At 47.5% G+C, this 12,142-nt stretch overlaps 1 protein-coding gene and 1 non-coding gene across 2 annotated transcripts in view; one reads left to right on the top strand and one right to left on the bottom strand.

Moving 5' to 3' along the window:
- The window catches only part of LOC119946956 (Fc receptor-like protein 5), a 56,457-nt gene extending 55,262 nt beyond the window's left edge, over positions 1-1,195 (top strand). The window contains exon 31 of the mRNA XM_038768437.1: positions 1,164-1,195. Coding sequence (XP_038624365.1) covers positions 1,164-1,195 — 32 coding nt within the window. The remainder of the gene's footprint in view (positions 1-1,163) is intronic.
- Positions 1,196-10,301: 9,106 nt separating this feature from the next.
- Positions 10,302-10,373, bottom strand: TRNAE-CUC. Its single transcript has one exon. It is a non-coding gene; the product is annotated as a tRNA-Glu (tRNA).
- Positions 10,374-12,142: the final 1,769 nt, after the last annotated feature.

The raw sequence follows: 12,142 nt of genomic DNA, 5'->3' as shown, positions 1-12,142 counted from the left end.
GGTATCACAGTCTGAATCCCCATTTTACCTATAACTGATAAATATTATTTATTTGTATTACTGACTGTCTTCCCCTTTAGACTGTAAGCTCGTTGTGGGCAGGGAATGTGCCTGTTTATTGTTACACTGTACTCTCCCAAGCGCTTAGTACTGTAAATGGCTCAATAAATATGATTGACTCGATTCCTTCAAATCTCACGTTTGGCACTTTGGCGCCACCTACAGTCTAAATCCCCATTTTACAGATGAGAGAGCTGACAAATACTATCTGTCTATCATCTATCTATCTATCTATCTATCTATCTATCTATCTATCTATCTATCTATATCTATCTATCTATCTATCTATATCTATCTATCTATCTATCTATCTATCTATCTATCTATCTGTCTGTTTATTTATTTATTTCACTGTCTCTTCCCCTTTAGACTGTGAGCTAAATATAGCTCTAATTCTGTTTATTCTGACGGTTTCGACACCTGTCTACATGTTTTGTTGTCTGACTCCCCCTTCTAGACTGTGAGCCCGCTTTTGGGTGGGGACCGTCTCTATATGTTGCTGACTTGTACTTCCCAAGCGCTTAGTACAGTGCTCTGCACACAGTAAGCGCTCAATAAATACGATTGAATGAATGAATGAATGAGCTCGTTGTGGGCAGGGATTGTCACTCTTCACTGTTGTATCATACTTTCTCAAGCGCTTAGTACAATGCTCTGCACAAAGTAAGCACTTAATAAATATGATTGAATGCATGAAAAATACCTATTTTCCCTTCTCTTTTACTTCCTCCTCTCTCTCATTTAATAATCATGGTGCCTGTTAAGCGCTTACTATGTTCCAAGCACTGCTCTAAGCCCTGAAGTAGATACAAGTTAATCATGTCGAATGCTGTCCCTGTCCCACATGGGTGTAAGTAGAAGGGAATAGGATTTGATCCCCATTTGACAGATGAGATCACTGAGGCACAGAGAAGTTAAATGACTTACCCAAGATCCCAGAGCAGACAGAGCCGGAATTAGAACCCAGGTCCTCTGACTTCGGCCCCAGGGCTCTTTCCACTAGGCCGTGCTGTTTTCTTTCCTTCTCCATCTCACCTGCTGGATGTTAAACTCCTGGGGGGCAGGGATACTCATTGAAAATAGTAATGATGGTGTCTTTGCAGGAGAGGCACCTCTCACAAATCCGGATAGGTGAGTATATCATGAGGGGTTAGAGCCAGAGGAGGGGGGTTGGTCACCTCTCCCTGCTGTGGTCACCTTCTTGGCCCACCTGAGGCAGGTGATAAGAGCTGGGGGCATTGGGGAGAGAAGGGTTGGGGGCTGTCAAGGGGAGAGGCACCGGGGGAGGAGGAGAATCTTTCTCCTCCTGGTCCCCTCAGAGAGGGACCCAGCCTCTTCTGTCTCCCAGAATCTTCCAGAGCTTCACTCTCCCAGACACCGTCATGAGGGAGGAGTCGCAGGCCACTTATGTAAATGGTAGGAACTCCCCGTCTCCCCCTCTTCAGTGGGGTGGGTTACTCTGTCCATGGGGTGGGAGGTGAGGGGCAAGCGTGGGAGCATGGGGAGGGTCATATGACCCCTACCCTAAAGGCTGGGGAGAGGGAGGCAGCAATAACTTGATAACTTGAGGGGGAAGAAGGTGCCAGGAGGTGTAAGGGATGGGAGGGGGAACTTCCAGCAGTGACTGGAGGCAGAGAGGGTAAATCTAAGAAGACTTCTGGAAGTAGGTGGGGATCAGATGGAGCTGAGAAGGAGGGCATGGGTCGGGTATGGGAAAAGAAGGGGAAAGGGAGGAAGAGATTCTGACTCCTTCCTGGTGAAACTCATCTCTCCTAGTGAAACTTGGCAAAAGCAGCAGTGTGGTCTACTCCGAGTTCAGCATCCTGCCGGGGAATGACAGTAAGTGAATCGAGACCGGACCCTGGAGGGGGCTTCCCTCCTGGACCCCCGAGGGAGGGAGAAGAGTGGGATGTGGGTGGCATGGGGGGAGAAGAGGAAAACAGAGTAGGCCACTAGGCGAGGCCTAGTGGATAGTGCATGGGCCTGGAAGTCGGAAGGACCTGAGTTCTAATCCTTGTTCCACCGCTTGTCTGCTGGGCAAGTTGCTTCACTTCTCTGTGCCTCAGTCATCTCATCTGTAAAATGGGGATTAATACTATAATCCCCGTGCTTTACAGGGAGTGTGTCCAACCTGATTTGCTTGTATTCACCCCATCCCTCAATATGGTGCCTGGCACATAGTAAGTGCTTAACAAATGCCAAAATTATTATTATTAAGTGAAGTGACTTGCCCAAGGTCACACAGCAGAGAAGTGATGGAGCCAGGATTAGAGCCAAGGTCCTCAGATTCCCAGGCCTGGACTTTCCACTAGGCCTCACCGCTTCTCAGTCTTTTCCTCAGATCCACCCAGACTTTTGTAAAACTAGAGGGTGGCTGTTGGGGAGATGCTTCTCCTGCAGCTGCAGCTCTCTCCACCTGCAACGCAAGGTCCTGGGTTTGTGGCCAGGGAACGCGTCTATTGTTGTATTGGACTATCCCGAGCGCTTAGTACAGTGTTCTGCACACAGTAAGTGCTCAGTAAACACGATTGAAATCTGATTGAATGAATAAGGCCCCCATTTCAGGCCTGTCCAATGCCAATTCAAATCGAGAGGTTCGCACCCTCTCCAAGTATCACTCCACCACCCACTCTACTCACCCTGTGAGTTTTCCATCCTGGTCAAGAGGGAATAGAGGCAGTTTGTCAGAACCAGGCCCCGGGGAGATCCAAGTCAGGGATTAATCAATCAGTCAGTCAGTCAATCTTATTTATTGAGCGTTTACTGTGTGCAGAGCACTGTACTGTTCAGGAGAGCATTATTATTATTATTATTATTATTATTATTATTATTGTTATTATTATTGTTATTATTGTTATTATAATTATTATCATGGTATTTGTTAAGCACTAATTATGTGCCAGGCGCTGTTCTAAGGGCTGGGGTAGACACAAGATAATCATATTGGACACAGTACCTGTCCCTCATAGGGCTCACAGTCTTAATCCCCATTTTTCAGATTAAAGAACTGAGGTCTAGAGAAGCAGTGCGGCTTAGCGGAAAGAGTACGGGTTTGGGAGTCAGAGGACATGGGTTCTAATCTTGGATCTGCCATTTGTCTGCTATGTGACCTTGGGCAGGCCACTTAACTTCTCTGTGCCTCAGTTCCCTCATCTGTAAAATGGGGATTGAGACTGTGAGCCCTATGTGGGACAACCTGATTACCTCAGTACTTAGAACAGTGCTTGGCACATAGTAAGCACTTAACAAGTACCATCATCATTTTATTATTATTATTTTTAAGTACAATATAACAGTATAACAGATACACTCCCTGCCCATTACAAGCTTCCAGAATACAGGGGGAGACAGACATGAATAGAAATAAATAGATGACAGAGATGGACATAAGTGCTGTGGGAGTGGGAGAAGGGGTGAATAAAGGGAGCAAGTCAGGGCAATGCAGAAGGAAGTGGGAGAAGAGGAAAAGGAGGGCTTAGTCAGGGAAGGTCCCTTGGAGGAGATGTGCCCTCAGTAAGGCTTTGAAGCAGGGTGGGGTGACAGCAATTGTCTGTTGGATAATCGATCAATCAAGGGAATTTATTGAACACTTACAGTGTGCAGAGCACTGTGTGGGGGTGTCCATTAGAACAGAGTTAGTAGACACATTCCTTGCCCACAATGAGCTTCCAGTCTAGAGGGAGTAGCGTGGGAGCATTCATCTGGACCCATCTTCCATCTTGGACTCACTTTTCTGTTCACAGCTGCCCGCTCAGCCAGGGCCTCCATGGTGGTGGAAGAGGTGAGTGAACCTTGCTTAGGTATCTGCCCCACCCCTGGCCGGTCCCCCTCGTCCCCCACAAGCCCCCATCACCCTCATCCTTAACCCATCTGCTCTCCCCGCTCCCCCTTCCCAGGACTTTGACTCCGTCCTGTACACTGATGTGAAGGGAAAGCAAGCCTTGGAGGAACCTCCCCACAAGAGCAGGGAAGAAGACACAGAGCAGGAAACCACCATGAACGATTATGAAAACGTCACAAATGGGATTCCTGCCATTGGTTCGGACCGAAGGGCCTAGTCTCTTCTGGTGGGGGTTGGGGGCCGGAGGGGCTTTGGCAGACGGCTCTGCTCTCACCCCACCCTGTACATCCCTTCCCTAGGTCCTTGTGGGGGATCATATGGTCTTCCTTGTCTCCACAGAGGAGCCAGAGCTGAGCCTGTGCAGCAAGGAATTCTGGAATGGAGGATCCCCGGAGAAGGGGTGAAGGAAGAGCGAGGAAGGCTGCTTAGGATTCTTGGTCCAGCTGGAGGGTGGGCAGTGGGTGGGTCTCACTTCAACCCTCTGCTGCCTTTAGGAGGACCCCTCTTGTTCCTTCTGTGTGCATAAGTCTGGTTCCCTCCTCCCTGGCTCCCAATCAATATTGGGGCTTCCACAACTGGTCACTCCTTGACAGGGAGAGGAGGTCCCTGGCTCCTGCCCGCAGTCTCCGGGGCTGCCTTAGATCTCTTCTCTTTGACCCCGTGGAAACAAATCTCTCCATCTCTTTCCGATTAGGGTGGTGGGGCTGAGGCTTCCCAAGAAACACAACTAGGCCAATACTGGGTCCACTACCAATTTAATAACAATAATAATAATGATAATAATAACAGTAGTATTTGTTCATCTTCTAAACTGTAAGCTTGTTGTGGGCAGGGAATGTGTCTATATATTGTTATACTGTACTCTCCCAAGTGCATAGTACTGTTCTCTGCACATGGTAAGCACTCACTAAATACAAATGAATGCATGAATGAGTTAAGCCTTTACTGTATGTCAGGCACAGTACTAAGCATTGGGGTAGATACCAGCTAATGCGACTGGATACAGTCCGTGTCCCACATGGGTCTCGTAGTCTTAATCCCCATCTTACAGATGAGGGAATTGAGGCCCAGAGAAGTGAAGTGACTTGCCTAAGGTCATACAGCAGACAAATGGTGGATCTGGATTTAGAACCCATGACCTTCTGGCTCCCAAGTCCGTGCTGAATTGCTGAACTGTACTTTCCAAGCACTTAGTACAGTGCTCTGCACACAGTAAGAGCTCCATAAATATGATTGAATGAATGAATGAATAAATGCTCTATCCATTATACCACACTGCTTCTATGTGCTCCCAACCCCATCCAGAACCCTGGTTTCCACCACTCCCCATGTCAGATGCTTGTCAGACTTTTTTTAATCTGAGCATCCAGGGTTTGAATCCTTGTTCAGACAGAATGGTATTTCAAGAGCTTAGTACAGTGCTCTGCACACAGTAAGCACTCAATAAATACGATGCATTAATTGATTGATTGATTCCATATCTCCCCACCTCTCAAAAATCTTTAATGGTTGCCTATCTACGACCTTATCAGCGTTACTTGTTTTGTTTTGTTGTCTGTCTCCCCCTTCTAGACTGTGAGCCCGTTGTCTATCTGTTGCCGAATTGTACTTTCCAAGCGCTTAGTACAGTGTTCTATGCACAGTAAGCGCTCAATAAATATGATTGAATGAATGAATGAATGACTTTAAGGCTCTTACCTGCTTGCTCCCTCCGATCAATCAATCGTATTGATTGATCTAACCTCACTGCTCTGCTACTGCAACCCAATCTGCACACTCCACTCTCCTAAATGCCATCCTGCTCTCTGAACCTCAAACGTGTCTATCCCGCTGCCGACCCCTCGCCCACATCCTCCCTTTGCCCTGGAACTCTCTCCCCCTTCATATCCAACAGTCTACCACTTTTCTCAAAATCCCTTCTAAAATCACATCCCCTCCAAGAGGCCTTCCCTGACAAAGCCCTCATTTCCCCATTGGCCTGCTCCTTTGTGTTGATGATGTACTTGGCTGAATACCCCAGACTGATAGCACTTATGCAGATATCCTTATACAGTGCTATATACTCTCCTATATATACTACTACTACATATACCCTCCTCTCTGGAATTAATTTTAACTTTTATTTTATTATTTTGTTAACATCCCTTCCATAGAATGTATGCTTAATCAATTCTATTGTAGTGCACTTTCCCAGTCACCTAGTACAGTAAGAGTTCAATAAATACCATTGATTAATTCCCCACTGGTCAATCAGTACCGAAGCAGCATGGTCTAATGGTTAGAGCATGGGCCTGGGAGTCGGAAGGACCTGGGTTCTAATCCAGACTCCTCCACTTGTCTGCTGTGGGATCTTGGGCAAGTCACTTAACTCTTCTGAGCCTCAGGCTTCTCATCTGCAAAATGGGGATTAAGAATGTGAACCCTATGTGGGACAGGGATTGTGTCCAACCTGATTAACTTGTATCTTCCCCAGCTCTTAGTACAGTGCCTGACAAATAGTAGGTTCTTAACGAATACCATAAAAAAAATCAATCCATCAGTGGTACTTACTGAGCGCTTACTGTGTGCAAGAGGCTCACTGTACAAGAGACTTGGGAGAGTACAATACAACAAAGTTGATGGACCAGCTCCAATCAACCAATCAGTGCACTTACTGTGTACAGAGCACTGTACTAAGTGCTTGGGAGAGTACAACATAAAGGACTTGGTAGACATGTTCCAATCAACCAATTAACGGTATTTATTGAGGACTTGCTGTTTGCAGAGCATTGTACTAATCGTTTGGGAGAGTACAATCCAACAGCATTGGTAGACATGTTCCAATCAGTGGTATTCATTGAGCACATGTCGTGTGCAGAGCGCTGTACTAAGCGCCCAGGAGAATACAACGTAACAGGGTTGGTAGACTGAGTGGTCCAAATATCCCATTCAGCTGTAGGGCAAGAGACACCCAGGAGTCTGAAGGAACATCTGGGAATCTGCGAGCATTGTTACGGCACCGGGCTCTGAGGCCTTATCCTCCCCGCAGACCTTCTCCAAGCCATTCCTTCTGGAATCTGTGGGGATGTGATGAATGCCACCATTGTCCCATGTGGATTTGGGATTTGGCCTGGCTCTCTGGGGCTTCTTCCAACAGGATGATCTTCTGCCAACACCCAAGGAGACAATGAAAGGAGGGTCTGTGTTTTGTCAGATTGGAGCCAGTCTCTCTGGCTCCCACAAACACTCCCTTCCTCCTTGCCTTCCCCACAACACACATGCTGTTCACCTGCAATCAGTATCTAGGTCCGTGTACATCACCTGCCTCCTTCCCCCCACCCCTCCTGGGTGCTGGGCAGAGCACTGTGCTAAGCTCTTGGGAGGGTACCGCGTGGCAGAGTTGGTAGGCATATTCCTGGCCCACAACAACAACAACAACAACAACAACAACAACAACAACAACAACAACAACAATAATAATAATAATAATAATAATAATAATAATAATAATAATAATGATAATAATAATATTTGAAACGTGCTTATTATGTTCCAAGCACTGTACTAAAAACTGGGGGGGGGGGGGGTGCAAGCAAATCAGGTTGGACACAGTCCCTGTCCCTCTGGGGAGGGCTTGAAGACCCCTCTCAAAGGAGGAAAAGGGAGGCAGGGTCTGACACATTTTTCCAATCTCCGGAGTGCCTGCAAAGCTGGGATTTTCAAACTCTTCTTCCGCTCCCCCCAAATTCATTTTTTCAAATGATCTGTCCAGACTAGAGCTGAAACCTTGGGTTGTGGTCAGGGTTAGAATACCCCCAGGGCATTGGGGCACCTGTGGAATTCATTCATTCATTCATTCAATCGTATTCATTGAGCGCTTACTGTGTGCAGAGCACTGTACTAAGCACTTGAGAAGTACAAGTTGGCAACATATAGAGACGGTCCCTACCCAACAGCAGGCTCACAGTCTAGAAGGGGGAGACAGACAACAAAAGAAAACATATTAACAAAATAAAATAAATAGAATAAATATGTACAAATAAAATAGAGTAATAAATATGTACAAACATATATACATATATGCAGGTGCTGTGGGGAGGGGAAGGAGGTAAGGCGGGGGGGGATGGGGAGGGGGAGTAGGAGGAGAGGAAGGAGGGGGCTCAATCTGGAAAGGCCTCCTGGAGGAGGTGAGCTCTCAGTAGGGCTTTAAAGGGAGGAAGAGAGCTAGCTTGGCAGATGTGCGGAGGGAGGGCATTCCAGGCCTGGGGGAGGACGTGGGCTGGGGGTCGATGGCGGGACAGGCGAAAACGAGGCCCAGTGAGGAGGTTAGTGGCAGAGGAGCGGAGGGTGCGGGCTGGGCTGGAGAAGGAGAGAAGGGAGGTAAGGTAGGAGGGGGCGAGGTGATGGACAGCCTTGAAGCCGAGGGTGAGGAGTTTTTGCCTGATGCGTAGGTTGATTGGTAGCCACTGGAGATTTTTGAGGAGGGGAGTAACATGCCCAGAACGTTTCTGGACAAAGACGATCCGGGCAGTGGCGTGAAGTATGGATTGAAGTGGGGAGAGACAGGAGGATGGGAGATCGGAGAGGAGGCTAGGCTGCCGTTTCTACAGCATGGTGTAGTGGCTAGAACACAGGCCTGGGAGTCAGAAGGTCATAGAGCCCAATCTCGTCTCCTCCGCTTGTCTGCTGCGTGAACTTGGGCAAGTCACTTTACTTTGTTCCTCAGTTACCTCATCTGTAAAATGGGGATTGAGACTGTGAGCCCCACATGGAACGGGGACTGCGTCCAACCTGACTTGCTAGTATCCACCCCGGGGCTTAGTAGAGTGCCTGGCATATAGTGAGCACTTAGCAAATACTATTATTGTTATTATTATTATTACAGTTTTCCAGAGAGAGCTCGGACAGTGATATCACCGCCCCACACCTTCACTGCCCGCTACTGAGTGCACAAAGAACACCTCCAGTCCCAAGTAGCCCCACCCTTTGATCCATTTACCTTTGGCCTGGCAAGGCTGCAATGGCTCAGCCTGAAAGATGGAAGTGGCCCAGGCCTGGTTTGGGGTCTGCTGGGGGAAGCTCTTGTCCCATACCCTGTCCAGACACCGCCTTCTCACTAAAATGCTCTGTTTCCTTCCAGTTGGGGCAAGCAATGGGGAGACCACGGCTACATTTACATGTCTAAGGACCGGGGCAACCACTGAAGCATCACCTCAGCTACCTGCTACCCTCTGCTGTGCCCGTGACACTCGTGTTCCTGAAACACAACCGCCCCCGCCCCGCCAACATTCATTCAATCGTATTTATTGAGCGCTTACTGTGTGCAGAGCACTGTACTAAGCACTTGGGAAGTACAAATAGGCAACAAATAAACACACAAGCACCGCCTACAAGGGACCCGGCTGTGTAGTTAACACAGGGCCATGGCGGAGCTGTTCTCCATCTGGATGTTCGCATTCTGATTGTGTACATTCCCAGTTTGTAAACTTACAAATAAAAGTTTATTTTCCAAATAAGAGTCGTGTCACGGTGGCCGGTTGGAGTGACTGGATTCCCCTCTTTTGCTTTAGCATCCCTGAGAACTTGTCTGCTGTGTGACCTTGGGAGAGTCACTTCACTTCTCTGTGCCTCAATTATTTCATCTGTAAAATGGGGATTGAGACTGTGAGCCCCACATGGTACACGGACAGTGTCTAACTCGGTTTGCCTTCATTCAATCGTATTCATTGAGCGCATACTGTGTGCAGAGCACTGTACTAAGCACTTGGAGAGTACAATTCAGCAATAGAGACAATCCCCACCCACACCGAGCTTACGGTCTAGAGGTGGCGGGGCGGGGGGAGGGGGGGTAACAGACCTCAAAACAAGTAAACAGGTATCAATATAAATAAATAGAATTATAGATATCAATCAATCAACCAATCGTATTTATTGAGTGCTTACTGTGTGCAGAGCACTGTACTAAGCGCTTAGGAAGTACAAGATAGCAACATATAGAGACAGTCCCTACCCAACAGTGGGCTTACAGTCTAAAATATATGTATATGTATCCAGCCCAGTGCTTAGTACAGTTCCTGGCACATAGAAAGCACTTAGTAAATACTACCATTATTAGAACGTGGCTGCTCAGTTCAGGACAGGGAGATTCCACTCTGGGTTTCAGTAGGGAGGAAGGATGGGAACTTTGTCTTCCTGGAGCAGGACAATCTCCCCTCCTAGTTGTGGGTGGTGGTTCATCCCACTCAGGGAAGTAAGGATAAGTCTGGGATTGGGGAATTCTTAGCCCATAGGATGCCTTCTTGCTCTGACCTGAATTATAAAATTGGGCAAACGATTTGGATCCAAAGAATCTTAAAACGGTTTGGTCAAACCTCCGTACGGGTGAAAGCAAAACCCCTGATTTCGAGGAAAGTAAAACTTATTCCCTGACCGGGAATCGAACCCGGGCCACGGCGGTGAGAGCGCCGAATCCTAACCACTAGACCACCAGGGACTTCTTTTTACCTTCTTAGAACCAAAATATATGCCCTATGAGGTGAAGTCTCTACTTAGTTCTTTAATTCTGAGTAATGATTATGGTACTGGTTATCATCAATTGTATTTATTGAGCGCTTACTATGTGCAGAGCACTGTATTGGTTATGTGCTTACTATGTGCCAGGGACTGTATTAAAGTGCTGGGGAGGGTACAAGCAAATCGGGTTGGACACAGTTCCTGTCCCGCACAGGGCTCACCGACTTCATCCCCATTTTACAGATGAGGTAGCTGAGGCACAGAGAAGTGAAGTGGCTTGCCCAAGGCCACGCAGCAGACAAGAGGGGGAGCTGGGATTAGAATGGAAGTTCTATGAAACCTAGGCAATCCCAGTGCATTCTTTCCCCAAGACAGCATTGTTGGTGAGTCACAAAGCCTCACCACGAATGGATGTTTAGCAGCAGTGGTGATGGTTTAATACTACTACTACTACTACTACTACTACTACTACTACTACTAATAATAATAATAATAATAATAATAATGGTATTTGTTAAGCGCTTACTATGTGCCAAGCAGTGTTCTAAACGCTGAGCCGTCCCCATTCTCCGACCTGGGACCGGGGCTCCATCTGGCAGGTATAGTAGATGCTAGGGTGGCCTTAGAACAGAGTATCTGTGGCTCCTTGGAAATAGCATGGGGTTGGGAGTCAGAGGTCATGGGTTCTAACCCCATCTGCACCCTTCATCAGCCGTGTGACTTTGGGCGAATCACTTTACTTCTCTGTGCCTCAGTTACCTCATCCGTAAAATGGGGAAGAAGACTGTGAGCCCTACGTGGGACAACCTGATCACACCTTGTATCCCCCCCATCGCTTAGAACAGTGTTTTGCACATAGTAAGCGCTTAACAAATATCATTATTATTAATGACGATATGATTGCCGGAGAGGCAATATCAGAGAGAAAATGACCCTCTTTCAACGTTTCTCACACTCACCCTCTGTCATATCAGAAGCGGCGAGGCCTTGACCTTGGGCAAGTCATTTAACTTCTCTGTGCCTCAGTTACCTCTTTAAATGGAGATTAAGACTGTGAGCCCCTTGTGCGACAACCTGATTACCTGGTATCTACCACAGTGCTTAGACAGTGTTTGGCACATAGTAAGTTCTTAACAAATACCATAATGATTATTATTAGTGGAGAGAGCTCGGGCCCGGGAGTCAGAGGTCCAGCATTCTAATCCTGACTCTGCCATTTGTTTGCTGTGTGACCTTGGGCAGGTCCCTTAACTTTTCTGTTAAAACAAGGACGCACAAGACCCCCAAATCTCCGGTGTCATTGGCTTATTTCCAGAGAATCGCAAAGGTCACTTCCTTGTGCTTCAGTTACCTCATCTGTAAAATGGGGATTAAGACTGGGGACAGGAACTGTGTCCAACCCGATATGCTCGTATTCACCCCAGGGCTTAGTACAGTGCCTTGCACGCAGTAAGCGCTTAACAAATGCTATTATTATTATCCTGGGGCTTCCAAGAGCTGTGCAATCAGGGGAATGCTGGGAGGAGAGGAAATTGTTGAGGGAATAGAGAAGACGAGGCGAGGGGCGGGGGGAGGGGAAGGGGAGGAGGAATCGGCTGAGTACCTGGGAAAAGAGGAGGAGGGGAGGGAATAGCGGGTAGGAGGGGGAAGAAGAGGCTGAGTAACTGGGGAAAGAGAAGAAGGGAGGAAGAGAAGAGCCAAAATTGCTCAGTTAGGTGATGGAATAAGAAAAACAAAGGGAGACGGGGA

Source organism: Tachyglossus aculeatus, chromosome Y4, assembly GCF_015852505.1.
Source record: "Tachyglossus aculeatus isolate mTacAcu1 chromosome Y4, mTacAcu1.pri, whole genome shotgun sequence".
NCBI classification, from domain to species: domain Eukaryota; kingdom Metazoa; phylum Chordata; class Mammalia; order Monotremata; family Tachyglossidae; genus Tachyglossus; species Tachyglossus aculeatus.
This window is presented reverse-complemented; position numbering and strand designations above follow the sequence as displayed.